General features: G+C 50.0%; 4 protein-coding genes across 6 annotated transcripts; 2 read left to right on the top strand and 2 right to left on the bottom strand.

Annotated features, from left to right (window-relative positions):
• The first annotated feature begins 1,442 nt into the window (after positions 1 to 1,442).
• On the top strand, positions 1,443 to 11,522 carry LOC104365310 (cytochrome P450 2D17). Its single transcript, XM_009972078.3, has 9 exons — positions 1,443 to 1,860; positions 3,671 to 3,842; positions 4,554 to 4,706; positions 5,346 to 5,506; positions 5,641 to 5,814; positions 7,646 to 7,787; positions 8,404 to 8,591; positions 9,532 to 9,673; positions 9,803 to 11,522. Exons 1-9 carry the CDS (start codon positions 1,648 to 1,650, stop codon positions 9,979 to 9,981), a joined length of 1,524 nt encoding a protein of 507 aa, XP_009970380.2. The 5' UTR covers positions 1,443 to 1,647; the 3' UTR covers positions 9,982 to 11,522.
• A 1,384-nt stretch (positions 11,523 to 12,906) lies between these two features.
• On the top strand, positions 12,907 to 15,336 carry NDUFA6 (NADH:ubiquinone oxidoreductase subunit A6). The gene is made up of 3 exons (XM_033007093.2): positions 12,907 to 13,114; positions 13,688 to 13,803; positions 15,140 to 15,336. The coding sequence occupies exons 1-3, from the start codon at positions 12,988 to 12,990 to the stop codon at positions 15,269 to 15,271; spliced, it is 375 nt and encodes a 124-aa protein (XP_032862984.1). The 5' UTR covers positions 12,907 to 12,987; the 3' UTR covers positions 15,272 to 15,336.
• Positions 15,337 to 17,361: 2,025 nt separating this feature from the next.
• SMDT1 (single-pass membrane protein with aspartate rich tail 1) lies at positions 17,362 to 19,797 on the bottom strand. Of its 2 annotated transcripts, none has more exons than XM_042792254.1 (3): positions 19,556 to 19,797; positions 18,974 to 19,114; positions 17,362 to 17,645 (listed from the first exon to the last, which is right to left on the bottom strand). In XM_042792254.1, the coding sequence occupies exons 1-2, from the start codon at positions 19,709 to 19,711 to the stop codon at positions 18,977 to 18,979; spliced, it is 294 nt and encodes a 97-aa protein (XP_042648188.1). In that variant the 5' UTR covers positions 19,712 to 19,797; the 3' UTR covers positions 17,362 to 17,645; positions 18,974 to 18,976. The 2 variants fall into 2 exon arrangements, with proteins under 2 accessions (XP_042648188.1, XP_042648189.1); XM_042792255.1 differs by lacking the exon at positions 17,362 to 17,645 and adding an exon at positions 17,764 to 18,127.
• A 301-nt stretch (positions 19,798 to 20,098) lies between these two features.
• PHETA2 (PH domain containing endocytic trafficking adaptor 2) lies at positions 20,099 to 26,746 on the bottom strand. 2 transcript variants are annotated; one of them, XM_042793227.1, is made up of 3 exons: positions 26,653 to 26,746; positions 25,492 to 25,669; positions 20,099 to 25,003 (listed from the first exon to the last, which is right to left on the bottom strand). In XM_042793227.1, the coding sequence occupies exon 3, from the start codon at positions 24,993 to 24,995 to the stop codon at positions 24,180 to 24,182; it is 816 nt and encodes a 271-aa protein (XP_042649161.1). In that variant the 5' UTR covers positions 24,996 to 25,003; positions 25,492 to 25,669; positions 26,653 to 26,746; the 3' UTR covers positions 20,099 to 24,179. The 2 variants fall into 2 exon arrangements, with proteins under 2 accessions (XP_042649161.1, XP_042649160.1); XM_042793226.1 differs by having other exon boundaries at positions 25,492 to 25,615.
• Between the last annotated feature and the right edge of the window lie 189 nt (positions 26,747 to 26,935).

The following is a 26,935-nucleotide window of genomic DNA, read 5'->3' as shown; positions in this document are numbered from 1 at the left end:
CTGTGGCCTGGGACTGTGTGAGATGGCTCCATTGACTTGCTCTCCTCGATCAGCTCGTCTGTAGTGAGTGCCCAGCACAACACTGCCCGTGTTGCTTTGCTGCCTTCTCCTTGCCCACAAGACTTGACTGGCTCATCACCTCTCCCGTGGCCAAGCTCTGGGCACTCCTCTGCATGAAGCACCACCACTCCTCACCCTTCCCAGCCCGTCTTTACTGAAGGGCCTATGTCCATCTGCGGCAGCTCTCCAGTCGTATGAACTATCCTGCCACGTCTCCGTAATCCAAAAGAAATCATAATTCCACAGTTAGGTGGGGGCTGGTGACTCCCCCAGTTGTTTCCCATGCTGCGTATGTCTGTTTACAGATAGTTGGGGTGAACCCCGAGGCACGATGCTTTCAGCAGGGACGTGCAGGCCCGTGCTGTAGAGAGGCCAGTGAGGGAACCTCTGCACGCAGAGCCCGAGCGTTTCGGTGCCCCTTTGGGCCAGGGGCGTTTCGAGACCCCGGCTGCACGCCAGAGCTGACTGCACGGCCTCTGCAGGTGCATCACTTTGCCGTCTGAGCTCTCCATCACCGTTGCAGCAATTGCTCCATTAGGAGCTTTTCTCTGATCACGCTGAGATAACAGATCAAACGGTGATGGGTTTACTGCTTCTTTTTAGCTAGAACTAACTGTCGTAAGAGCGATCTTTATTGATCTCCGATGGCAGAGATGCCAGGAGCACGTAGCTGTGCTGCTGTAGGAAATACTTTGACTATCTCCATAATTGTGTTTGCGTTACTGCTGCCCCAAAGGCTGGAAATATGAGGCTCCTTGCAATACATGTGCTTTCTCCCTTGTAGCTGAGCTGTATGCTACAAAAATCAAGGTCATCGTGCTGATTGACATTTGGAGTTGGATAAAGATCGTTATTCCCAGAAACATAAATGATTTTTAAAGACTCAGGTCACTGTTTTAGGCTAATTTCTGTGACAAGTGCCTTCTGTAGGGGAAAGTTTGACCTAACCTGCGCTTTCTCAAAGGCCAATGGAACAAATCCTCGGCCCTGCAAACAGAAACCTGGATGACCTGTGTTAGGAGCTGCTTCTCCCTTGACTTGTCTGTACAAACAAGAAGGCAACACAGCTTTAAACAGCCTCTTTCAAAATCACCCCACGAGAATGCAGCAATGGGTTGCTTGTTGTGAACTGCAAACCCACCTTGGCGGTGGGACAGGGCACCCAAACACCTGGATGTCGCCCGGCCCTGCCCCATGGAGGGCACCACTGCAGGAGCTGCCACCAGCAGGCAGGGACAAAGAAGCCTCTGAGCTCTGGCTTTGGTGGAGGAGGAGGAAGAGGAGGGATGACCCTCATCACCACTCCCCCAAGGCTGAGCTGAGCACAGGAGGAGCTTTGGGTTTGAGCCAAGTCACACATTCAGAGGCCAGCAACTGCAGGGAGAGAGAGGCAGGGAGACAGAAAAAGAGTGTGGGGAAGGTGAGAAAGCAAGAAGAGGGCAACTGCTTGGGGAAGAAAGAGAGAAGAGGAAAGAAGAAGAAGAGAAGAAGAAGAAGAAGAGGAAAAGAAGAGGAGAAAAGAACCAAAAGGAGGCAGAAACAGTCTTAAGTCAAAAGAGGAAGGCCAAGGAGCAGACAGGCTACGAAATGGCATTGCTCCTGTGGCTGGGGTCCCAGCTGTCATCCTGCTGGAGCAACATCTCTATACTAGGAGTTTTTCTTACAGTCTTTGCTTTAGTTTTTGACTTCATGAAGCGCAGGAAGAAGTGGAGCCATTACCCGCCGGGCCCGGTGTCGCTGCCGTTCATTGGGACCATGCTGTATGTTGACTACCGCAACCCCCACCTCTCCTTCAACCAGGTGAGTGCCAGCCCCCACCACGAAGTGCCCCTCGCACAAACGCAGCCCCAGGAAGGGTGGGGACGCCCTGGCACAATCCGCCCTTGCACAAAGCCAAAGGGCAATGCCCCCTCCAAAGTCCAGGATGAAGCAAGTCACTGCCTAAGGACACTGACCTGGCTCATGCAAATAAATAGATAATCACACACCAGGACTCGCCGGCCTCCATCTCCCAGTCTCTGCGTGAGCTCAGTGAGAGATGCTGTCGTGCCCTCAGTGATGGGTGATGCTCGCTCTGCTGCAGAGCTGGCCACCAACTTCACACCTGGGCACAGGCGTAGGGGCAAGGCAACAGGGAGATGTACAAACAAGGGAAGACAAGCATGTACCTGTGGGCTGGGGATATGGCTGCAGGAATGTCAGATTCCCCGTGAGTTACTTAAGCACATCTACAGGCATGTGACAGTTTCAGTTAAAGGGATCAGCTTGCAGGATTCGCCCCAGCAGCGTTGCCCAGAATCTCGGTAGTGTTCCTATTCAAAGTTAGGGCTTAGCTTTTCTCAAAGGAAAAGCACAGCACAGCTTGCAGCAGATAAACCACAGGGGGTTTGTGCTTCACTCTGCAAACTCTACAGGCCTTTTCTCTAGGACAGCCGTGTTCAGCTGTCTGTCCAAAATCTGCCAAATGGAGAAACTAAATATAGCATTCATATTATTTGCTTGCATATAGTCCAAAAGATTACTATTTTTAAATCACATCACATCAGGGTCATGCTAACCACAATCTTGACCAGTAATCACTTTTAATGATGCATTACTAGTGCCAGTGAAGTGCTAATTCCCTTTCCAACCCCACTGCAAATACAGTCTTAAGTACTTCAATTCCTTGCATTGGTACAGGACAGAAATAAAGACACTTAGGTTTTTAACAACAGAAAAAATAAGATGTCAGGAAACAGAAAAAGAAAACAGAGCAGTCTGTGAGGCATTGCTACTATTGCACTGTCTTCCAACAACGTGCTCCCGGGCACTTTGTTCAGTGTTACGGATTAGCAGGGAGCTTCGACCTGCCTTCCCAAGAGTCTGTGTCCAGTCAAAGGGCTTGTCTACCTGGAGGAGACGTAGCTCCATGTCAGGCTCCCATGGTGAGTGTGTGGCTGACAGGCTTAGCTGTGCAGCCATCCTGCTGTCAGTGTTACGTCTCTTATAGATCACAACAGACATAGGGTGTGTGCCAGTTACCACTCTTACTAGATGTGTATGTTCCTTTTAGGGAGAAAGTTGACCTGCAACTCCAGTGTGGAATTGCTTCTACCAACCATGTTTCTGGGAACTGGAATCTGGGTAGATCTTTAGGAACAAATTCATATTAAAAAAGTAAAAAACAAAACAAAAAAAATTACACATTACCTTATCATCAGTATCTCCTTCTAGCAGAAGTAGACTAACTCGAAACTTGCCTAGTCCTTTAGATCAAAATAAACACAAGTATTAGGAAATAATTTGTTGTTGAGCATGCAGCCCTTGAAAATCCCCCAAAAGGTCCTTGACATTGTGTTGTCAGACAAAATCCAAAATACCTGTACAATTGGCCAGGATAGGTGTATTCAAAATCTTTCTACTCACAGAGCACTGATCCCTGCTTCAGCTGCTGTTTGGCACTGCTCTGAGCTGCTGCACTGCAAAGACAACGGTCAAAGATCAGCTGAAGGTCTCCTAATAAAAGCACCTCAAAAATCACTAAATAGGAAAGGCCCTAAGGAAGGGTATGGCGATGTTTCTGATGTTACATTGAGCCCATTTTCAGGGACGTGCTTTTTTATCTTGGCAGCTTCGCAAGAAGTTTGGAAACGTCTTCAACCTCCAGAACTGCTGGACCAACCTGGTAGTACTGAACGGGTATAAAACAGTGAAGGAAGCCCTAGTCCACAAAGCAGAGGACTTTGCTGACCGGCCGTATCTTCCAATATATGAACATGTGGGCTACGGGAGTAAATCTGAAGGCAAGTCCCTTGGAAACGGACATTCCCTGCTGGTACTAGCACGAGGAGAACTGGGTAGATGGTGGGTAGATGGAAGACCTTCTCAGTATGGTGCCACCTTCTCACGTCCCTCTGTTCTATCTCCTTGTATGTCTACCACCCTTGGTGGTGACAAAATCAGATATTTTAAAAAGGGGGCCCCCCTTAGTGGCTGTAGTACAGCTCCGGGTGCCAGCACATACCTCTTCAGCAGTGTTAGGACACTAACTGGTACAACTTTCCTGCCAGCATTGGAGCTGGTACCTCCTGACACCCAGTGATTAGTGCTTACGTTTACACACTATGGGCATGTGGTCATCATCACACAAAAAATGGTAACTTTCTTCTGAGACAGAGTATTAGCCAGCACCCAGCATACATCTCTCATCCTCAGCTCCTGTGCGGTGGCACAAGCTGCTACCCAGTTCACATAAGCTAAGGGTGTAACGCTGAAAGGTTTGGGAGAACGATTCCTTCATCTTCAGCAGCACTTGCTGCTCATTGAATCCCCTCTCCACCTTCGCTAGCCATGCATGTGCGTTAGAAGGCACAATAATCCATTTTTAGAATTGCTGCATGAAGAAGCTGTACAAGATCAGACTCTTTCATCTATTCACACAGACCTGTACCTCCAAACTCACATTTGCTATTCTCTCAGAGCTCCTGACATTTCTTGTTCATCCATTATTCCAGGGATTGTTATAGCAAGATATGGACACGCCTGGAAGGAGCTAAGAAAATTCACACTCTCTACCTTGAGGAACTTTGGGATGGGAAAGAAGTCCTTGGAGGAGCGAGTGATGGAGGAAGCGAGATTTCTGTGCTCTGCAGTGAATTCTGAAGAAGGTTTGTCACATCCCGAAGGATATGGGAAAATCATAGAAAAAGGCAATACAGTGATGCAGAGAGAGAAGGAACACTACAGCCACTCTCATTTGCATGCAGTGCTCTCTTCCTAAGCAGATGCAGTGGTTTTAGTCTACGTGCGTTGGCGACCCTGCTCTACCTTGAAGGCACTTTACACAGTGGGGCTACTGTAACACTAATCCATTTGAAACAGGAAAGAAATAGAAAATAAGTAGAGGTAAAGAGGTAAAATATAATTATTCCCAGAGCTGGGTAACTACTACCTTTATGAATTGTAGTGGCACATATTGATATTATCACATGCAATGAAAGTGCAGCTGAGAGGTTTCACATCACGCTGCCCATCATCTAGACACAAAGCAAACTGTTACCTGTCAGTCACAGAACAACTCAGCTTTTCTTAGGAGTGTTCCCTTTTACACAAAGATCAAACAAATAGTAGTAGGAGATGAGAAGACCTTCACTTCCTAGTATGATGTATTTGTAGTTCGAGTGGTTTGGGGGCTTTTTCTCTTGAAGGCATCAAGGAGGCATTTGTGTATTCTCGTTGCTGACAGCTGAGGTCCAACAGCTTGGTGTAGCTTAGCTTCATTACTTGGTCTCCATTTCCAATTTTAGGTCGTCCTTTCGATTTACGTTTTCTTGTAAATAATGCAGTCTGCAACGTGATCTGCACCACTATCTATGGGGAGCGTTTTGACTATGGTGATGAAACATTCAAAAAGCTGTTACATTTGTTTGAAAACTCCCTGAAAGAAGAAGCTGGATTCCTGACTCAGGTAAACCAAGACCATAATATATTCTGTAAGCAGCTGCCCTCTGTTGCTTGAGAGCATTGTATTTTCATTATTTTTCTTTTTGCATCACATAATACCTTCTCTCTCTCTCTCTCTCTCTGGTGCTGAAATCCCAGCTTCTTAACGTGGTGCCCATTTTGTTGCGCATCCCTGGAGTGCCACAGAAAGTCTTTCGAGGGCAAAAGGAGTTCATGGACTTTGTAGACGTGCTGATAGATAAGCACATGGAGACCTGGAACCCTGCTTACATCCGAGATTTCACTGATGCATTTTTAAAGGAAATGGAGAAGGTAGGGTGACACCAGCAGAACTTCAGGGTCCAGGGGCAGTTCCTCTGCCTGTTTAAGCTTGTTGATAGAAGCTGACTCTCCTCATAAAGCTGTATAAAACCTCTTACTAACTAATTTCTTACTTTTTCATTCCATGTGGCATCTTGAGAAGAAAGGTGTTGTTCTGCACGCTGTAACCTTCTTTATTGTTTTAAGAGACTTCATTATCTGATGATGTTCCCATTTTTTACCTTCAGGCTCCCCTCAGAATCTAGCAACTCCCTTCTTTCCAGCCTACACCATGTTGAAGGCATTTCAAAGGCAATGACCGAGTTCACTAATATTTCTAAGTTCGTGCCAGGGGACGAGTCGACGTGAAAGATTCTGTGTATGTCAGTGCCTTCATGACTGATGTCTTAAAATCAGTTACAAAACTGCAGCAACAGACTGGCTTTTTGGTATCATTGCCCAGTCCATAGCCTGTCTTTAAACCAAGATACGACTTGGAAAGATGTTATCTCCTTCGAGATGTGTGTCTCTAAATTGCTTGCTAAGAACTAGTTCCCTACAGAGCTGATGAAGGCCTACATCTGAATCTCACTGAAATAAAAGGAGTTTCTCCTTTGATTCAGTCAGGCATGAAGTCAGTATAAAATCAAAGGTACTTGCATCAGCCCATTCATCCACCATATGTTTCTGCACATGGATTCACTAAATTTCAAGAGCCAGATGAGCAATAGCAGCAAATTCTGCCTGTGAATTGCTTCTGCCATCCAAGTCCTCAGGCTGGCCTGCTGCTCTGCATAATGAACCCTGCCGTGCTGCGGGCACCGGCCACCTCCAGCCCGTGAGTTAGCCCTCACACGGCCAGAGCAATGTGCCCTACATTACTCTCCACTAAGCAATACTATCTGGGGGTAGATGTGAGCCTTACCACGTTGCCTCGTCACATCTCTTCCACTCATTAAGGTGCCCTGATAAACCAGACTGGGAAATCCTTCTACTGGGTTAACTTTGGTCAGATCAGCCCCATAGCTCCCTTGCCAGAGATCTTTTATTGGAGTAACAGTTGAGTCTTAAATACCTTACTAATTGCTATCCGTATTACAACAGCATCAATATATACAGCTTAACAGAAGCTAGTCCCTAGGAAAGGAAAGTATAAAGAGGATTAGAAAAGACAAGCAGATGAACTCATGCAGAGAGCTTGTCATATTTCATATGCTAACAAATTTGAGCTCAATTAGCATTTGGATGAGAGACCAGTTTTGCTGAAATTGGTGTTGCAGACTTAATAGGCAGCAATGATACCCTGATACTTTTTTTTTTTTTTTTTTTCCTTTTCAATTGTAAGAAAATATCAGGGCAGAAGCAGCTAGAATCTGTAATGCATAGCTATAGATAACCCCCTCAAAATACTGTTAATTTTGCATTTGCCACATCAATGCAGCCTCCTCTCTACTGTGTGGGTTTTATGATCTGATCAAACCTGAACGACTATGTTCCACCTCCTCTGGGGGAGGATGTTACAGCAAGTGGCAGGGGCCTGCTGTCTGTCTGAGTTGAGAGCACAAGGCGCTCCCTTCTGTCTTGAAGGCAGGTGCAGCGTTCATCTCTGGGGATACGGGAGGTGACTGATGACCTTCAAATACAGGAGGTAACAGGGTTACCAAAGTACAACAGTCACACACCTGTATGATACAGACCACTGCCTGTATTGTGCTCTGCTGTCCCAATGAACTACTTGGTCAGCAAAAATGGATGTAGTGCTTCTCACTACTTCTCCGGAACAGCGGTCTTCTCGCCCAGCAAGTACACTGGCTTCGATCACCTACTTGTTTGCTCTCCACAGGGTAAGGTGGCTGAAGAGAACGGTTTCAACTATAACAACCTTCGTCTAGTGACCGCTGACCTGTTTGCAGCTGGTTCTGAGACCACCTCCACCACCCTCCGGTGGGCACTTCTGTACATGCTTCTCCACCCGGAAATACAGAGTAAGTCAGGAGACAGGCAGAGGTGTGGCACCTTCCCTTCAACCCTCATCTTCCTGCCAGGAGACCAGACATCTCTCCGTGGTTTGGGGATTTTGCAATGAGGAACATCTTTGGGAATTGTTGGTCTAGCAGAAACCAGGAGAAACACTTCCCAAACACAGCTGTTCTGGCAGGGACCGGTAGCAGGGGAGGGAGCCCTGATAAAAAGACTGGAGTTGGAAGGGCAAGTTTGCTCTCATCTTCATTTTGAAGGCTACTTGGGGACTTTAAGTGGCCAGAGTACCCTCTTTCCAGTATTTGGAATAGATGCTAATCTGTTTTAATTCTCTAGTGCTGAATGCCCAGGTACCCTTTCAGCTGCATAGAGGAGGGGTAAGATAGCATGTCGAGTGACAAGACCTTAATTAAAGACACTATGCACAAAGAATAGTTATACAGATGGCTCTGAGCAACTGAAAACAAATGCATTCCCCTCTAGTTTCTGTTCCCTTCTCTAATTGCCTGTCCTGCTCTCACCCAGCGTCTACAATCTCACGCTGCCAGCCTTCCTACAGGTTGTACCAGCCCCTTCTGTTTACCTAAGGGCACTCTAATTCCTTAGCTGTGCTGCTTTCAGGTAAGGTCCAAGCAGAGATTGATAAGGTGATTGGCAGAGAGAGATCACCCACCATGAAGGATCAAGTGAGCATGCCCTACACCAATGCTGTGATCCATGAAGTGCAACGCTACGGGGACATTGCTCCTATTGGACTACCTCACATGACGTACCGGGACACCGAGTTGCAAGGCTTCTTCATTCCCAAGGTGACCGTGACCAGACAGGCAAGGCAGCATCCTCTCCCTGTGCAGATGCCAGGCATGAGGTGTGGGTGACCCCACGCAGCTCAGCAGCGTTGCACTTCTGGCCCCAAATTGCAGTCACTGGCAAGTACTGAAGGAGGACATTTTGAAATGCTAAATCTAGGCAGATGGTCACATTTGTGCTCTAGGTTTGTGCTGCTTATGTGGGAGCCCAAGTGCAGTGGCAGCTCAGTGCAAAGGTTTGCTTTCCCCGCGATGAGCTGTGACACTCACTGCCTGTGTTAGAAGGAGAAAGTAAGAGCCTTACAGGCTCTTTGGAGGCACATGACACCAGCTTACTGGTTTTCCTAAGGTGGAAGTAGTTACAACTCCAATCTCTGAAATTATTCAAATGCCACTGGCATTCAGTCCACTGCCATTGTGAGAGGCAGCTGCCCTGGCAGCACTGGTAGCAATGCAAGCCTGGAATTTTGTTTTTAGCCTTGCAGTATCTCCTCTAGCTTAGACCACTGACGTGTGAAACAAGAAAGCTTTGCAATTTTCCCAAGGCCCCTGAAAAAGTTGGGCTTTGAAGTCTGTCAGTCAGCTTTTTCTTTCCAGATATAAAACAAGCCCACGAGGATCTAAGAAGCAGAGGCTGTTTCCAGCCTGTAACCGTGAAATTGGCATTTGCATTCAATGGCCTCTGTAAGGATACAAACTGCAAAAGTTCAGATGCTTCAGAGCACAGGGCAGGCACCATCTGTCATTGGAAAGGTGCCCTGCTTTACCTCTGATTTAAGTAAGATACAGAAGAGGAGATCAGTGCCTTATTCTGAAGCACTGAATGATGGTTGCTATTAGATGGGAGACACGGACTAAAGAGGGACCAGTACTGATCCATTGTGCCAGGGTAACGATGCTGTTCTCACATAAGTTCTTTTCTTCTTGTGGTGGTGCACAGGGGACGACAGTCATTACCAACTTGTCTTCCGTGCTGAAGGATGAGGCAGTCTGGGAGAAGCCGAATGAGTTTTACCCCAAACACTTCCTGGATGAGAACGGGCAGTTTGTGAAACCAGAGGCCTTCTTGCCTTTCTCAGCAGGTAAATCTGAGGAGGGGATCCAGCTGCCAGTCCAAGGCACAGCAGGAGGGGTGATCTGCTCCTCCCACGGTGATTCCAGTGTGATTTAATGTCCTCTTACATGGACACCTTCTACTCCCTCTCTTGCAGGTCGCCGTGTCTGCCTGGGGGAACAGCTGGCCAGGTTGGAGCTCTTTATTTTCTTTACCACGCTCCTGCAAAAATTCACTTTTGTGCTCCCCGAAGACCAGCCCAGGCCACGGGAGGATGGTCACTTTGCCCTCACAAGCTCCCCACAGCCATACCTGTTGCGAGCTGTCCCAAGATAAGTGCACATCACTCTCCTTTCACTCACAGGCACCAACGCAAACTCTGTCAGAAATGTTGCAGGTCTAGGCAGGATCATGTCGGGTTCCACTCAAGACCTCTTAAGTCTGTGCAGCTGTCCCCAGCTGTGAAAGTAAGGATATGGCCCAATATATAGTTTAGCTTAATTCCAGTCTTTGATCTTGAATCAGACAGCCATAGCAAGTTATGAATGGCGATCAAGTTTGCAAGTACCTATAAGCCCAATCAGCCAGCTTTGCTGTACTCTGCATTCTCATCAGTTGCAGAAGCAGTTCACTGAGCACACAGCTACTAAAATAAATATTACTCCTGAATTATTTTACTGGAATACAAGGGTATCCTGGGTCAAAGGCAACCCTGGGGTCTTGGCACTTCTAGGAGCAAAAAAACTTGGAAAAATCTTTAAGGTACTCTGCCTCCCCCACGGTCTACCCTGAAGCAGCCTGTGCCTCTGCCAGGCGCCCAGGGGAGTCCAGCTCTGGCTCGGATCCTGAAAAAACAATCCAGGGCCGCTCAGCTGATTTGGCATGTGCTGCTGGTGGGCAGGGCAAGAGATTCAGCTCCAACAGCAAGGTGACATCTAACTGCAGTTTCGGAGCGGTGCTCCTGAGAAATCTTACCATCTGATACATATGTATCCCCCTTGTTCCTTCCTGCTTATTGCATACTCCCCACTACTGCACACATATTGCACTGCCTTCATTTATAGCCCCAAAGAAAGCAAGTTTTAATCCTGACAACCCCTCTGTCACGCTCCAGTAGGAGTAAATACCAAGAAGGAGTACATAAATAATCCATATGGCATTTCAGCCACAGAAGAAGGTAATTTGTGAAATAAATTCCTGTATTTCAGATAAATCCTGATGTTTAGTTTTACAATAATTATGTCCTGAAAACTGCTTTTTCTCGGCACTACATAAATTCAGCTGTTGAGTGGGTTTGGAACTCACAAAGGGATGGAGTTACACCGTTTGAAACAGTACAGTTGTAGGTTTCAGAGATACCTTTCTCTTTCTTCCTGCAATATTCTTGACAAATTGTTTTTCAAGATGTTAAGATATGCTGATGGTTAGATTAGTAACTACCTTTTAACCACATAACTGAAAAGACTACAGCATAAAGGAGCTTCTATGCATAACCACAGCTAAAAACCCCATAATCTCTGAAACTGAGTGCATGTGTGTACACACATTCATATAGGGAGAAACAAGCCCACATATATTAAAAAAAAAGTTTTACTGGGGACAAAGTCAGTGGAGCAAAGAATACAGTGCTGAGCGCAGTGGCACAACCTGCCCCAGCAGGGGCTTCTTTTTATAGTTCCAGTTCTCCTTTTTGTACCTGCACAGTTCCTTCTTCTTGGTTTCTTTAAGGCTGTCTCTCCCTGCACTTTTCCACTGCTTCACTACTTCTTACCACAAAACAGACAGCTGCTGAGCAGGGGAGGCAACCACAATGTTATATGTAACCTTCGGTTTAAACATGAAATCAAATAAAGAACAATGCAACAAAACCAAGCCAAGCAACAAGTCCACTTGCTTTCCTTCCCCCTCCCTTCCTCCCCAATGTCTACAGCTGGTCTCAGTGGTCCTTTGTGTGTGTGTGGGGGGGGGGGGGGGAGGGGGGGGGGTTGGGGGGGGATCAAAGTCCAGGTTCCTCTTCATGAGGAGTTCTTTGCTTAACCCTTTTTCTGCTGGCTTCCATTCCTCTTTACATGACACCTAACCACAGACACAGACCACCCCCATCTCCTGCTTGCCCAACTCCCTGCAATGCCCAACCCTATGCCTAACTTGTGATCTAAAAAAAGCTTGCTTAACTAATTCTAGCAACGCTATACTAGCAACACTAATTTTGTAACAGCTTCAGCCTAACTCAATAAAAGTAACTGTTTAATTACTTTTAGCGAAAGCAAAATTCTAGTGTTACTTCTCACAATCTCAATCTTTCTAGCAGTAATTTTGGAAGCTATGAAAGCTATTGAATTATGCAAATACTGTTGTTAAGATTTCTACTTCAGCAGCAACTGCACATTTAAGGTGTTCATCTACAAAATAATCTGAAAGAATAAGTGATTTGTAAAGTCTTCTTTCTTGGCCCTCTTCTTTGCGTTTGTCTCACAGTCCTGCTACACCCCTGCTCCAGGTACCCACCTGACATTTCTCTCAGCCAGCACCCTATCTGTTTCTTTCAAGATCCTTTCTGTGTTACTTATCCGGTTGGTTCAAATGACACTGAACTGAACACAGTTGGGTTTATAGTTACCAGCACATATGTGTTTTTAAAGAGGTTTCAGTGGACTAAACTTCAAACGGAAAGGATACCAGCACTCATGCATTTGGATAAAAGGCATGGGTATACCTAGAGTAGGGACTGCCTTTGCAGCATGCAAGAACGCACTGAAAGGAGGTCAACGTGGATGTGCACACATCAGCTGGTGTGGCCTTTCGGAGGCAGAAGGGAACAAATAGATCACTGCAAAATACAGATCTAGGACTGATACTCGGGAAGAGGAAAGCCAAGTTCTACCAGCCAAAAATGGCCGTGAAAGCCAACCAGCTGGCGTTGAGCTGGGGCAGGCGCTGTCACGCCACGGGCCCCGCTGCCACGCACCGACCGACCCCGCAGTCCCGCTGCCCTTGCTCAGTTTTCCCTTCGCCCCCCCCCCCCCACGGGCCCCGCGGTGACCCCCGACCCCTCCGGGCGGGGCAGGCCCCGGGGGCCGCGCAGGCCCATTCGCCCCGGGAGGCGGGGCACATAAAGGGACCCGCCCAATAGGTGTGTTCCACCCCCCCCCCTCACAGCCGGCGGTGATTGGCGTTTCTCCCGACCAATCTAATGGGAAACCGCCGGCCGCCGCTATTTGCCAAGCCCGAAAAGGCTGGAGTGGCAGCGCAGCGGGCCAATAGGGGGTCGCTGTGCCGGTGAACATACCGGCGGCGGGACGCACCGCGCGGAAGCTTCGCCGCGGTGGCGGCGGCAACAAGATGGCGGTAGCGGGCAGAGGAGCGGTGTCTGCCGTGGTGAAACCGATCTTCAGCCGGGACCTGGGCGAGGCGAAGCGGCGCGTGAGGGAGCTGTACCGGGCCTGGTACCGCGAGGTGCCCAACACGGGTGAGGGGCGCGGAGCCGGCCACGCATGCGCAGGCGGCAGCGCTAGCTCAAGGTCGTAACGGCCACCCGGCAGCCGTTGGGTTCTTAAAGGGCCCGTCGGGGGTTGACGGTGACTCCTGGGTGTGTTGGTCCTGCCTCACCGCGGCCCGGCCCGCGGCGTGCGGGGCCGGCAAACACGGGTGTTCGGGACCTTGCAGTGGCTGTGGGCGGTCGGCCGCTGCCCCGCGTAGCACCGGCCCGGCCCGGCTGCCTCCCCGGCCGGAGGCTGAGGGAGGTCTGGACGGGGAATCCCTGTCTCCTCCTGCCTTACTTGCCACTTGGTTTTCCTGGCGAAGCAAAAGAAAAATCTAGCTTTGATTTTCCAGAACGGGGGGGTGTGGCACGAACGCCTGCCTCCTTTAAGCTGCACTGGGGCTGTGTTGTTTATTTGCTTTAGATTAATCGTATTAGCGAAGCTGGTAGACATTGCAAGAACAAATGACTGTGTGGTGTTTTGTAGTGTCGAGTTGCACACTGTCAGTGGGAAAAATTAAAAGCAATATAGATGACCTCAGTGGGTGTTGTTTTTTGTAGTACACCTATACCAGCTGGACATCACGGTGAAACAGGGGCGTAACAAGGTGCGGGAGATGTTCATGAAGAATGCCCATGTTATGGATCCACGGGTGATAGACATGCTGGTTATTAAGGTACAAACAAGTTCTTTTGGTTTTGTTGAAGCTGTGGAGAATGTGAGTGGATAATTGGTGGTGAGTGTGATGGAGGAGAGGGACAGTTTTATTTCAGCTTGTGCTGTGGAGTTGTCTCATGCAATCCAGATGGGTTTATCTGTCAGCAAAACTTGATAAGGGATCAAGCTGCTTTAGCATGCAGAGGAATAGGGTCTTAACTCACCTAAGAGTTGGTAGAATATGGTTTTCTGTCACTCAGTGTACTGGCTCTTCCAGATTGCAGATTTTTAAAAGATTAAGTATATGGCAAGGAAAGCTGTATCCTAAATACCAAGGTGGTTGTGTGTGTTTGTTTTTTTTTTTTTTGTTTTGGGTTTTTTTTTTTGATACCAATCACAATCAAAGGAAGAGGGAAAAGATGCTGCTAGCTGGTTTACCATTAAAAACTACCTTTCTACTCCCTACAGTACTTCCTTAGATTGGGATGTGGTTTTCTTCGCTGATTCTGAAGCATACATTAGAGTGGCAGTACTTGGTGGGAGGTTTTGGGTGGCAACAGACCCCAACTCTGTAACATATCCAGTTATGTCTCAGGTCTGAGAGACCTGTCTGGTTCAAAGCCATAATCAGCATACCAAGAGTAGGGCAAGGATTCAAAACAGCTCTGAGCAACAATAACTGACCTCTGCAGTTCTCGTGCATTAGAAAGCTTCCAAGGACTGCCGTGCTCACCTGTTGTGTTTCTTGCATTTCGTTTGTCTTTAAATGATGAAAAAATCTGGAAACAGAATCCTATGTAATACAGTAGGTGACAATTCAAGGCAGTCTGATTTTGTCCTGTGCTGCCATCCTTCAAAACCAGTACAATAATTAATAGACTGGAGTCATGACAAAGTTAGGTTTAATATCTCTGTGGTAGTGATACTGGTGCAAAGCATTTAGCAGCACTTTTACTTAGTTTTACAGCTAACTTGCTGCTATATTAAAAAAAAAATAGAGGTACATGAAAGGTAGGAATGTGATATATAATTTTATGGGGGTGCCAGTCATGAAAGAAACCAGGCAGGTTCTAAGGGGGCAGGGTCTCTTGCCTGTTCCACAGGGCTGGGAAGCTGTGCTATAGGGACAATGACATGTTAATACAGGACATGAAGCAATAAAGTCACAAGACAGGAACGATGTATATATTTGTGTCACAGTGTAGGTGATGCAGGCAGTCTTTAGGAGTACAGAACTGTTGATGCAGCTATCTTAAGGGTGTTTCTAAGTGCATTCAAGTAATCTTCATAGTACTGTATAGTTAGGCTTGGGTTCTAACTGAGAACTAGTCTAAGATTCTTTTGTCTCTGTGCAGGGAAAAATGGATCTTCAAGAAACCATTCAAGTATGGAAGCAGAGGACTCACATCATGAGGTATTTCCATGAGACTGAAACCCCACGACCCAAAGACTTTCTGTCCAAATTCTATGCGGGCCATGATCCCTGAAAGATTGACTCTGTGTTTTCCTGCCCTGTATTACAAATAAAGTTCTATATCCTAGGAAAAAAAAATGTACAGAAAGACTGTATAGCATAATAGGAGCCTAACAGCTAACTCTGAATCCAGTGCGTACAAGCCATTATGATTTGTATGAAGAGCTGCAATTTCCTGGGTTTGCCAATGTGTATTTCTAGTAGATAGAGTTTGTCCCATCACTTGCCCTGGAGTGTCAGCTGAATGAATAACCACAACACAACCTGGCTGTGGGGCTTTCTGCTTAGCCTGCAGCCCTGTGCCTAGGTGTTAGCCCCGTAGAAGGAGGAGTGGGCCTTCAGAAAAGCCAGTGTAGTCACAGGAATATTCTTGCTTGAGGCCCATCTGTATTCATGCAGTGTTATGCAATTTCATGCTATGACTTTGTTGACCTTGTGTTTTTTACTTGGACACTAGTCTCTGTTTACTTTCTCACAGAGGATGGCATAAAATCCAACAGGCAAATAAAGCCCATTATGAAATAAAAAGATCACCAGAGTCCATTTCCCTGCTGAAAAATGAAATTAGCTTAGAAAATGGAGTTTTGTACTGTTGTCTAGAATAGGGAGACTCTGTAAGAGCTTCTGATGCCTAGCAGAAGATGGTGTCCTACCATTACCTCCTTAATTGAATTAGGAATTACTAGCTCCCTTGTGAGAAGGGTAAGGAAAGTTAGTTATTTCACCAGTCTGAATGAGTTTTCAGCAGGTAACTCGGTGTTGGAGCTCCCCCCTGTGTGATCAGTGTTGAATCTTTGTAGTATGCTCAAAATTCCTAAATACTGGGGCTTTCTTCCCCCTATGAGGACTGTAAAGCAGCACTCCTCAGGAATGCGCACATATGCGTACCTAGGGGCTTCAGGGGTGAGGCATTTTTATGGACATGGTTGACAGTCAGGAAGGGCCAAGAGAGGTGGTGGGATAAAGCAGTGATAAAGAATTTGGCAGCATAGAAAACGGGAGCAAGGACGTGTCTGGCTCCCACGTGCAGATGAACTGGAGCAACCACTTCTCAGGTTGCTCTGGGGCAGGAGGGAGCAACTCTGATACCAAGTGACTCAAGAACCTGCCAGCTGCCTTCAGCTAGAGCTGCTGGGGTTACTGGGAGGGCAGGCCCCCTTTTCTCTCAGTAGCTACCTTGAAGAGTTACAGAGCGAACATCAAAAGCAGTGCCAAATAATAAGGGAGTAAATGTGGCTGTTTGAACTATACACAGTGCTAATGCGTGCAACAGTAAAGGGAACTTGTTAACAGCTACGTGAATACTGAGGGGAAAAAGTGGGTAGTCAAGAAAACAAGCCACATCCAGTGACCAAAAACCATGACACACACACTAGGGCAATGCTGGCTTTAAAAAAATATGTAAGTTATCTGACTAACCTTTCAAGGTATTTGAGAAAACAGCTGGTCTGATGTGATTGAAGATACTCTTATGTATGCCCTAGCAGTAGAGAAGCCTTTTAAATTTACTATGCAAGGATTTAATTGCAATAGTAAACACTTCTGTGAAAAGAAAAGTCCTAAGTTTATATACAGTTAGGAAAATAAATACATTAGGGCTCATACAAAAGGAAGTATTGAACTACCTAGCAATTTCTAGGTGCTTGGAGCCAGAGTGTTCAGAGGTTTTCACTGTTCAGAGATTAAATGCTATAAAACATGTCAGCGAGTTAGTTTGCCACTCACAATCTTGACCTTTTACCAAAGCTACTCAAAGCTTTTAACTCAATGATGATAATACAGTAGTCAATCCTCCGTGAGGTGAAATTAATGATAGAGTCTGCATCAGATGTACCTGCTAGGTTGTAAACCAGCATTATTTGAACTGCAGTGCCAGTGTCCTTATGCACTCCATTCTTTTAATGGGGCTGTGTTGTGGGGCCAATGCTTCCTCTAGGATTCCTGTCATGTACTGTAGATTAATACTGAATTACAGAAAGGACTCATACGAGGAAATAAATATGAAGAGAGCCTCCTTACTGGAACAGATGTCCAGAGGTAGGAAGGTTAAGACAAATGCTAGGACATAGGCACATAATCTATAAAAACACAAGACCAAAGTCATACATCTCAATCTCTTGATCTTTAATTGTTTCCCATATTGCTAATAAAAGGAATCCCAAGCAGTCTTTGATGAGGTGAGCGTGTGTGTGCAAGGATGCAGGACCTATCAAGTACTTCCTTCAACCCTGATCTACAGCTGTCCGTCATACAGACACGTGCAGGGCGCTCACTGGCAAAGGGGATACAGAGCCCCCTGTCCCGTTTAGAAAGGACAAAACACGTGACAGATGTTGAAACCATTGCTTTGTCAATGGTTTTCTCCCTTCTGTTCTTCCATTACAGTTCTGCAAATAGAATAATAAGCCGTTACTCTTCAGATATACCATACTGAGCTCCAGTCCATACCCTCCCCCTGAACCACACAAGGTGGGGTTTACATAAAAGGAGTTTCTAACAGGCCACTGCAGTCTTTACAATCTTTTAATTCTTTGCTTTTAGCTACATAGTGTATGCTGGAAAAATCCCTTTATCAAATGGAATACATCCACCAAACTGATTATAAATTAACAGTATTTACAGCAACTTATTTAAAATGGCTTCTTTGTTCACCCCAACTCAAGTCTTTACACAAGGGCAAGCCAAACAATAACATGAAATGGTGGAAAGCATAGCACAGTGTAGTGTACTGCAGATCAAGGTGATTTATTTCTGCTTCTTCCTTTATCCCATGAGTCTGAATGGTCCAACTACTCTGGAGATCAGCGTTGTAACACCCACGGGCCAGTTTGTGCTGATGGCTTCTGGAATTCTCTTAAATTGTTCACCTCTGCATCAGAATTTCATACAATAAGTGATGCTCTTTTAAAAGAGTCATTCTCTGAGTTAGCAGAAGACTTTTAAACACGTAAACATGTAGAACAGAATCACAGAATCATTTAGGTTGAAAAAGATCAAGTCCAGCTGCAAACCTGTCACTGCCACGTCCACCCCTAAACTGTGTCCATCCCTAAATGGCATCTCCAGGTCTTTCTGAATACCTCCAGGGACGGTGACTACTGCTTCCCTGGGCAGTCAGTTCCAATGATTGACAACCCTTTTGGTGAGGAAATTTTTTCTAATATCCAATCTAAACCTCCGCTGGCGCAACTTGAGGCCATTTCCTCTCTTCCTATCACTTTCTATTTGGGAGAATAGACCAACGCCCACCTCGCTACAACCTCCTTTCAGGTAGTTGTAGAGAGTCTCCCCTGAGCCTCCTTTTCTCCCCCCATTTCCCTCAGCAGCTCCTCATAAGACTTGGGCTCCGGACCCTTCACCAGCTTCGTTACCCTTTTTGGATGCGTAATGTGATAATACTGAAGTCCCTCTTTTCCTTCTCCATTATAGACTCTCACTGACTACAGTTTATTTCTGATTCAAATTACAAGATCTAAACTGCCATCAGTTTATCCCGATCTCTAACGAATGTATGTTGTGGAGATTTCACGTTCAGATACCAGTCTGGCCTACTCTGGTATTAAAGTTTGTAGCCAGAGGCAACACTCTGCCTGTGGGTTTAACTGCAAATGCACCTTTCAAGCTGTTGCTGTATTTCATAGTCTGAGGTTCTCCTCCCTGCCTCAAGCCAAACGGGAAACAAATAATTAGATTGCTGGTGATGTTAATGACATACCCTTTAATCATCATCATCGTCATCCTCTGGCACAAAGATATCATGTTCTTCAAGTAGGGCTGCAAAGTTCTTACTGATCTGGGTCCCGACGTACAGGAAAGGGATCACCACGCTGAATACTCTGAGGAGGCCGAAGGGCGTCTGCAAGGAGCCGGTTGGAGAAGGCTCATCTTGAGCAGAGCAAGCCGCACAGTGGCTGAACCCCGGCGCTCCCGGCCCCGCAGGCGCCCAGAGGACGCGGGAAGCAGCGGTTTAGCGCGAAACCCCCCGCCACCGCTTCCCGCTCCGTTATAAAAACCCCGGCGCTGTGAGAGCGGGAACCCGCGGGGAGCTCGGGGCAGGGGACACGGGTGGCGCAGGGAGGAGGAGCGGCGGCGCGCAGGCGGGCGTTCCCCTCACCCTCCCGCGGGCGGGCGCTTCCGCAACCCCGCCCACAGCCCCCCCACTCATTAGCCTAGACCCTGTCACTCAGTCCTCCCACAGCAGATGCGCCGGCACTGATTGGCCACCGCTGCCATCCGTCAGGCCGCGACTGGCTACCGCCCCCCCCCCCCCCCCCCCGCCCGCTCGCCCCTCACTCACCTTAACGGGCTTGGGCAAAATAGCGCCGCTGCGGGTGACGGTGGCGCCCCGGGAGGGCACAAGCGGCACGGCCGGGTTGCGGCGCGGCCCGCCCCAGCCCGCTCGCCCCGAGTAAGCCGCGGCCGCCGCCAAGAGCCGCCCACCGGCCGCCGCCATCCTCCCGCCTGCCCCGAGCCGGGACCCCGCAACGGCCGGGCCGAGGCGTCACCCAGGGCGGCGGGGCCGGCGGCTCTCGCGAGGCTTCGGGGAGGGAGGGGGGGGGAATCGCCACTGCGCATGCGTGGGGCGGTGCCGCCCGTCACCCGGCGGAGTTGGCCGCGGCACGGCCCGTGGGGTGCCGCGTCACGCGGCGTGGGTGCCCCCACGGCGGGGAAAAGGGGAGCGGGCAGCCTTTTACCGCGTCCGGCCAAATGGCTGGTTTAGGCTCGGCGGTGGAAAACCGGGCTGGGTGACCCTAGAACCGGGCAGGGCGGGAATCGCCGGGCCCCACGGGCGCTTCCCGCGGGTGTCGCGGGTTCACAGCTCCGTCGGCAGCGCACGGGCTACAAATCAAAACGGTTTATTCGGCTTCACGGCGTAAAACGCAAACGTGAACAACGTCTTGAAATGCATAATACAAGTTCCGTGTGTAAAAACAAAAGGCGCATGCAAAACCACCTCTTAAAAACACGTCATCTACCTAAAATACAAGCACTTTAAAAGGCAGGAGAGTTTCCACAGGTTGCTCGTAGTGTTGGCCGGTAATTGTGCAGATGTTAAAATGTGCTCGGTGCCGGTGAAAGATGCCCCCGTCACGGGAATTCCACCTGTTCCCTGTGCGTTTCAGTGGGGGTTATTTAAGTTCCTCTGCAAAGGCAGTTGAGAGGGGTAAGATTTGGGGGTCACCCACCCCTAAACTATTAATGTGGTAGCTACTGTAACAGAAAACGTCCGATCTTGGTCGTGAATGTCCATAAAGTGGCTAGCAGTGGTCATGGGTAAAATCTTGAGGTTACTCTTATTGTTAGGACATGGGTTCAGTGGAAAACATCACCACAGTTGTTTTATAAAAAGATCAATGGGCAGAAATAAAACAATACGTTATGGGCCTGAATCTGAAATGCCAGCCTCTGAAAAATACAAGGATTTCATCAACTATTTTTGCAGAATTGGCAGCCCCTGGCACAGCTTACAAAGGCTATGTCAGAATCGCCCTCCCTCTTTCAATCTTCTATTTCTTCTAAATTCAAGCATTCAGATTCAAGCATTTTTCTCTCATTGCTTTTGCATCATTTTGCTAAAGAACATTCTTAGAAAAGGATTTGACTTCAGTACTTCAAGAAAAGCAGCCATTCAGCGTTAGTGTTCAGCTCCCCCTTTGATAGGGAACGTGTTTCGTGCTGCCCAGCCATTTTCTGCTTTTAAAAAATAAGGGAAAGCAAAGGCAGGAGGTGAAACAGTCCAAACCTGAATGACCAGAGAAAACCAGCGTGTGGCAGTCAGTCTTATTTTGCTGCTGGAGACAACGTGCAGTGAAAAGTCTCTACTTTTCCTGAAATGATCTCTGCCCGCAAACAGTCAGAGAGGATGCTCCTTTAGCCAGCTGCATGTGTAATCCCAGGGAGCTGAAATCCTGACCTTCTGCCTGGGGGGCTGCTTCAAAGGTGCTGCCAGATCAACTGATCCTCAGCCAAACTGGTTTGATAGTCTCCATCTCAGAGGAGGTGGTGGAGCACCCAGGTGCTTCCTGACTAATGAAGCGAGCAGCGGTGGTCATTAAAAAAACTGCACTCCCATACAAATTTGGGGATGGCTCCAATTATGGCTCTTTTTACTCACAAAAGGCCCGTCCCTGCTATGTAAGCAGGATGGTGAGGAAGCCCCGACCAAGCGCATCCGAAGAAGTCACGCAGCACTTTGGAGACCTAGCAAAGGCCCACGCATGGACAGCTGGGCTGAGCACCAAGACTGTTCAGGATTTAGCCACTTTCTTCTCAGCGCTGCAGAATAAAACACAAAATCACTCCAAATGCGATCAGACAGAAAACAGAGCGCAGCTCCTCATTTGCAGGATTTAGGATTTAGTTGGTGTATGTGCTAAGGCAAAGGCAGGTAGCGTGGAAATTGTGCCATTTGAATGGAACAGATTAAAGCATTAAATACAAGCTCTTTAGTAGTGTTACTAGCACAATCCTGACTTATTAAAACAAACTAAGCTTCTTAAAAGTGAAACTGCCCTTTAAATGAATAATACTGTTTCAGTTCCAGTTCTGACAGAACTGGCTTTGTCAATTTATTTTCCCTTTCAAGTTACTCTTGATTCTTGGGTCTCATGTAGTAACTGCCATTACATTTTCATTTATTTTGGAAGTTAAATCTTTACCATCAAACTTCCTTATGTAAGTCTGAGACATCAGGAATATCCTTCTGAATTCTTTTTTTTTTTAAAAAAAACCACCCCAAAACGCAGAATGCTTGCCAGATCTGACCCTGGCCCCAAAACACCCATGCTCAGAGTGAGGAGGCACCAAGTAGCGCCACGCACTGATGCTGCTGCCCCAGCATGGGGAAGGGGACAGGTTCTCACTGAACTCTTCAAGCAGGAGGTAGGGAGGCAGAGCTGGCCCCTAAGTCCAGCCTGCTGGACTGCTGGCAAAGCCTGGGCACTGGCCTGTGGCCACCTGCTCCTGTTTTTTTCTCAAGTGTTTTCACCTAAAAAGCAGAACAAAAATAAACCTCCCAAACTCGAAGATCCTTACTGTGAAAAAATACAGACATGAACTGGAGAGGTCTGGATTGCATCACTTGTATGTGAAGGTTACACTCCCACTGCTCAAAGTCACGTTCGTAAGATCGGATTTAACATCTGATTTCCTCTAATATACCACTGAGCCATAATTAGGCAGGAGGCTGGAAGGTCATCATCCAAAACTACCAGAGATATATTTTCAAAGGCACCAAGAGTTAATGGAAGTCATATGATTTCTGCATTAGCAATCTCTACTGGCTATTGCAAAGTATTAAGCTGAGTGCGTTTAACTCCAGAAAGGCAAACAGGCTCCTAACAGTCACGACCTGGAATGGCCTCTTGCTTTCCTAGCAAGGCTCCTTAGTAAAACAGGGCAATAAAAACAGGTTTAGCACTGTTAGATAGGAAGCACAAGACTGCCTCGTGTATTTGAAGCAGTATATATGTAGGTATACACCTCCTTGTACCATCTGCCCCGTCGCCAAGGTTTCTGGCCTACAGAAGGACAAGTCTGTTTCTGCAGTGAGGCGACAGGCATGCCTCCCCACAGCCCTCCTCACCCCCTGGGAGGATGGGCCGTGCTACGGAGATCAGCCGAGTGATGCTGACATGAAATCGGAGGCAAGCGCTGGCAGGCCAGCTGCTGGCTTTGGTAAAAAGCAGCAGTATGGCTTCGACGCTTCGAGAGGCAAGCTCAGACACTGCTGACATGCAGTCAGCGCTACCTGTAACTCACTCCCACACCTTCACGTCTCCTGGGACCAGCCCGCTCCTCCTCCCCACGCCCCCACAGCCTCCCCTCTGACTGCGGGGCTCTGCCGGGAGCTGGGCAGAGCCACAGTAGTGAGAGGGGCCCTGCAAGAGCGCAGCTCTGGACGCCGGCTCGGGCAAGATGCCCAACAAGATGGTTGAGCCCTATATGGCACTTTGCAGGAGCTACGGTCTGCGCAGGGGCTGAGAAATTCAATCCCGGCCAGGCAACAAGGCTTTAGCGTCCCTGTTTTGGAACAGGAAAGGCTTGAGACGGGAGATATTAACAGGCTTGGCTACCGCTTGAGAGAGTCCTGGGGAGTTCCTGGTCCCCACTGTTGCTTCAGACCAGGCTCGGTGTCTCCATTTCAGCCTTGCTGCTGAGCTCAGGCGCCTAAAGAGATGGATGCAAGCCCATGAAATCCACATCCTGAGGGATTTAGGAGGGAGGAGGGTTAGTGCAGATGAAAGTAAAAAAAAAAAAAACAAAACAAAACAAAAAAAAGACAACACAAGAGCCTGGTCCTTGTTGCCCCGGCTGCTGGGCCAGCCACAGCCTCAGTGGCTCACACGTGTCCTGTGGCAAGAGAGGCACAAGGCTGGAGGCCCCCGCCAGGGCCAGTGGCCCGTTGGAGGCATTTCATAAGAGCCCAGCCTTATCCGCCGTGAAAGAGCAAAGGCAGAAGGACTTCAGCACAAGACCACAGACAATAATAAACGCTGACCTGTGCAAAATTCCACGCTGAGAAACAAAACCAAAAAGAAGTGGTGAAGGAGAGGTGGGCGATGAAGCACCCAGAGCACCCACCACGCCAGGATGGCAAAGGGCAACGCCTGCTCGGTGAGGTTTGTTGCGTATGTGCCAGTGTGGGCCCCCTTCACACCTCATATCGTCAGCAGAGGAGAGTTCAAAGACGGCTCCCCTGGTATTACACACTCTCCAACTGTATAAAGCCTCATGGAAATGAAACATGAGGTTTGGGGAAGACCCAGGTCCCTCCCACGGGCCCGGTGAAGCACACACACACACACCGCACACTCAGCCACCGACCAGGGCAGAGGGGCAGCATCCCTGGCTTCGCTCTTCCCGTGTGGGACAGGCTGCCGGGCATCCGCTGGCCGGTGGCTCGCGCACCGCACCCCCGGTCACGGGTGTCCCCTCTTCTGCCTCTCCTGCCACTCCCGTCTCAGCGCCGCGATCTCCTGCCCGTACCAGCTGTGCAGCTTGGAGAAGCAGGCCGTCTCCGGTGACACCGGGCTCTCCGGCATGGCTGGCGAGAGGCCGGGCGCCGGGGACCCCGCGGCGCTGCCGGCGGCAGAGCGCCGGCGTGGAGGCAGAGGAGGGGGCTTTGCGTGCCCCCCGTCGCGGTCAGGGCAGGGGGCCTCCCCCGGGACGCCGCCACCGTTACCCCACGTGGAGTAACCGTTCTCCAGGACGGCAGGCTTCTCCTGGAGAGGCAGCAAGGAGGGGTTGGAGAGGTGCCTCTTCCTGCCGGAGGAGGAGGACCTCCGCGGAGACTTGCGGCAAGCGGCCAAGCTCTTGCAGGCCTCCTCCAGCTGCTTCTCCAGCTCCCTCACCACCAGCCGCATGTAGTCGAAGCTGGCCCGTGAAAGCGCCTTCACCCAGGCCTCCATGGCAGCCTGGCCATCGGCCACCAGCACGTAAGCCCTGGCGCCGGCGTCGTCAAAGCGAATGGCGAAGGCGAACTCCTCGGCGGCCTCGCACAGCTCCACGGTGCAGCCCTCCAGTACCACCAGCCCCACGGGCTCCCGGCTCTCCCGCTCCTCGAAGTAGAAGAGGAGGTTGCCCTTGAGGACGAACCAGCGGCGCTGGTAGGAAGTGGCGTGATGGTGGTGGGCATGGTGGTGGTGCCGCTCCACCCGCTTGCGGAGGAAGCCGGCGTGGTCGGCGGGCGAGTCGCAGGTGGCGTAGTGGGCCACGCTCCGCTCGTTCAGCTTCATTGCCCTGCCTAGGAGCAGAGGAAGAGAGGGGGAAGAAGTCGGCTCCGGGTGAGGAACATCTTAACTGTTCCACCAATCCTGCCCCAAACCTGCTGCAGGGAGAAGCAGCCCCGACTCCAGCAGCCAGCGCGGCAGGACAGCATCTAGCCCTGCAAGTATCCCTGCAAATGGCTGCTGCAGAGAGGAGGTCATCACCAGAGCCCCACCACTGCGACACCTGCCTTCTCTAGGGACAATACCACCGCTGCTTCGTTTCTTATTCCACGAGTGGCCTACTTTGCTGGTTTTTTACATCAAAGAAATTTGCCTCTGTGCCTTCGAGGCATTCATTTCGCTCTCCTCTATTATAGGGCAGAATAAAGAGGGTGTTTTCAGACCCACGGGCTCCGGGACCTCCGTTGGAGCACCCTCTGGCCGCTCCCCATCTCCACAGAGGACCACCGGTCCCCACCAACCCTCCCAGCAGCAGCAGCACCCCCAGCCCCAGCAGGCTCACCGGCAGCGGGGTGCGAGGTGCCGTACCGGCTGTGCGGGTCAGACCACAACCCCTTGCCGTCTTTCCCGGGCGGGCTGCTCCCTTGCCGAGGGCCTCCGAAACTTCACCGTGCCGAGCTCCATCCCTGGTTGGAGGAAAGGTGGCAGAAGAAGGAGTCACAGACCAGACCAGCTTGGCACTGAAAGAGCAAAGAGCTGCATCACTCCCACTCCAGAAAGCGGGGGCCCTCGGTGCACAGGAGCAGCCAGGGCAGGGGACCGCAGGCAGGCAGCTCTGGAAATGGGGGTGCCAAAGCTGGGGGGCACTTGCATTGGCTTCAAAGCCTAAGCCCCATCCCAGCTCAGGCCAGCGCTTCTGTGGGTTTGTTTATTTGGCTCCTGTGAGTTTGGTTTGGGTTTTAATAAAATATATATATATATATATATATATATATATAAAAAGAGTGAGCTTTTGTAAAAGCCCATTGCTGCACCATCTGCGGGGGCCCCGGGGCGGGCGGCTCGGTAAGGCGGCAGGTCCCGCAGAAGGACACAGCGAGCGCAGCCTTTGCCGTTCTGCAACTGCTGCAAATGGATGTCCGACCGCTAAAACTCTGCACACAGAAATATGCAGAAAACAAACCACAGCTGCCACTCCCCAGCCAGATCCGGGCGGGGGAAGCTCCCCACTGCCGAGCAGCCGCCAGTGTCCCTCCTGGAGCCCTTCTCCTCCATCAGGGCAGAGGACAAGGGGGCACGGACCCCAGTGGGAAAATGGACAAGGATCCCATCAGACATATGGAAACGCTGCGCCCTGGGGGTGCTTCGCCCTCGGAGCGACACCGCGAGGAACCTCCAGCCCCGTATATCTGGGCTGAGGACGGGCGGGGTGGCCCGCGCCAGCCCTGACGTGAGGGGTCCGCGGGGGTCCCGCGTGGGGCTGCGTGCGTGTGTGCGCAGCCCCGGGCTCTGTCTCTTTGTGTGAGCGTGCAACAGGGCTGCGTGTCTTTGTGTGCGCCCCTGTGCGAGTTTGCCGTGTGCCTGCGGAACCCCCCCCCCCCCCCCCCCCATACCTCCCCGGCCGGGCCCCGCCGCCCGCTCCCGCCCCACCGCCGCCCCCCGGCCCGTGCCCAGCGCCTCGCCCCGGCGGCGGGACCGCGGGCCCCGTCCCGTCCCGGCTCACCTCGGGCCCTCGCTGCTCGGCGGCGCTGCCGGGGCGGTGCGGGGAGCCGGGGTCCTGCCGCGGCCGGGCGGGGCAGGGCTCCCGCGGCCGCCGGGGCCGTCCCGCCGCGCCGGCAGCACCGCCCCGCCGGCGGCAGCGGGCGGGGGGCGGCGGGGGGCGGCGCAGCCTGCCCGGAGCTGCTCTCGCCCGCACCCTCTGCGTTCCGGGCGGAACGCCTCCGGGTACCCCTGGGGTCCCCACCTCGGGGGAGCCTAAAGCCCCCCCCCCCACCCCCCGCCGGTGT

The sequence above is a fragment of the Tyto alba genome, unplaced genomic scaffold (genome assembly GCF_018691265.1).
Source record: "Tyto alba isolate M040663 unplaced genomic scaffold, T.alba_DEE_v4.0 Super-Scaffold_2, whole genome shotgun sequence".
NCBI classification, from domain to species: domain Eukaryota; kingdom Metazoa; phylum Chordata; class Aves; order Strigiformes; family Tytonidae; genus Tyto; species Tyto alba.
This window is presented reverse-complemented; position numbering and strand designations above follow the sequence as displayed.

Coding starts and splice junctions, on each gene's coding strand:
- NDUFA6 (XM_033007093.2), top strand. CDS start 12,988: ATGGCGGTAGCGGGCAGAGGAGCGGTGTCTGCCGTGGTGAAACCGATC. Junction 13,115..13,687: donor CCGCGAGGTGCCCAACACGG/GTGAGGGGCGCG, acceptor TGTTTTTTGTAG/TACACCTATACCAGCTGGAC. Junction 13,804..15,139: donor TAGACATGCTGGTTATTAAG/GTACAAACAAGT, acceptor GTCTCTGTGCAG/GGAAAAATGGATCTTCAAGA.
- PHETA2 (XM_042793227.1), bottom strand. CDS start 24,995: ATGAAGCTGAACGAGCGGAGCGTGGCCCACTACGCCACCTGCGACTCG.
- LOC104365310 (XM_009972078.3), top strand. CDS start 1,648: ATGGCATTGCTCCTGTGGCTGGGGTCCCAGCTGTCATCCTGCTGGAGC. Junction 1,861..3,670: donor CCCACCTCTCCTTCAACCAG/GTGAGTGCCAGC, acceptor TTATCTTGGCAG/CTTCGCAAGAAGTTTGGAAA. Junction 9,674..9,802: donor CTTCTTGCCTTTCTCAGCAG/GTAAATCTGAGG, acceptor CCTCTCTTGCAG/GTCGCCGTGTCTGCCTGGGG.
- SMDT1 (XM_042792254.1), bottom strand. CDS start 19,711: ATGGCGGCGGCCGGTGGGCGGCTCTTGGCGGCGGCCGCGGCTTACTCG. Junction 19,115..19,555: donor TTTTGCCCAAGCCCGTTAAG/GTGAGTGAGGGG, acceptor GGCTCCTTGCAG/ACGCCCTTCGGCCTCCTCAG.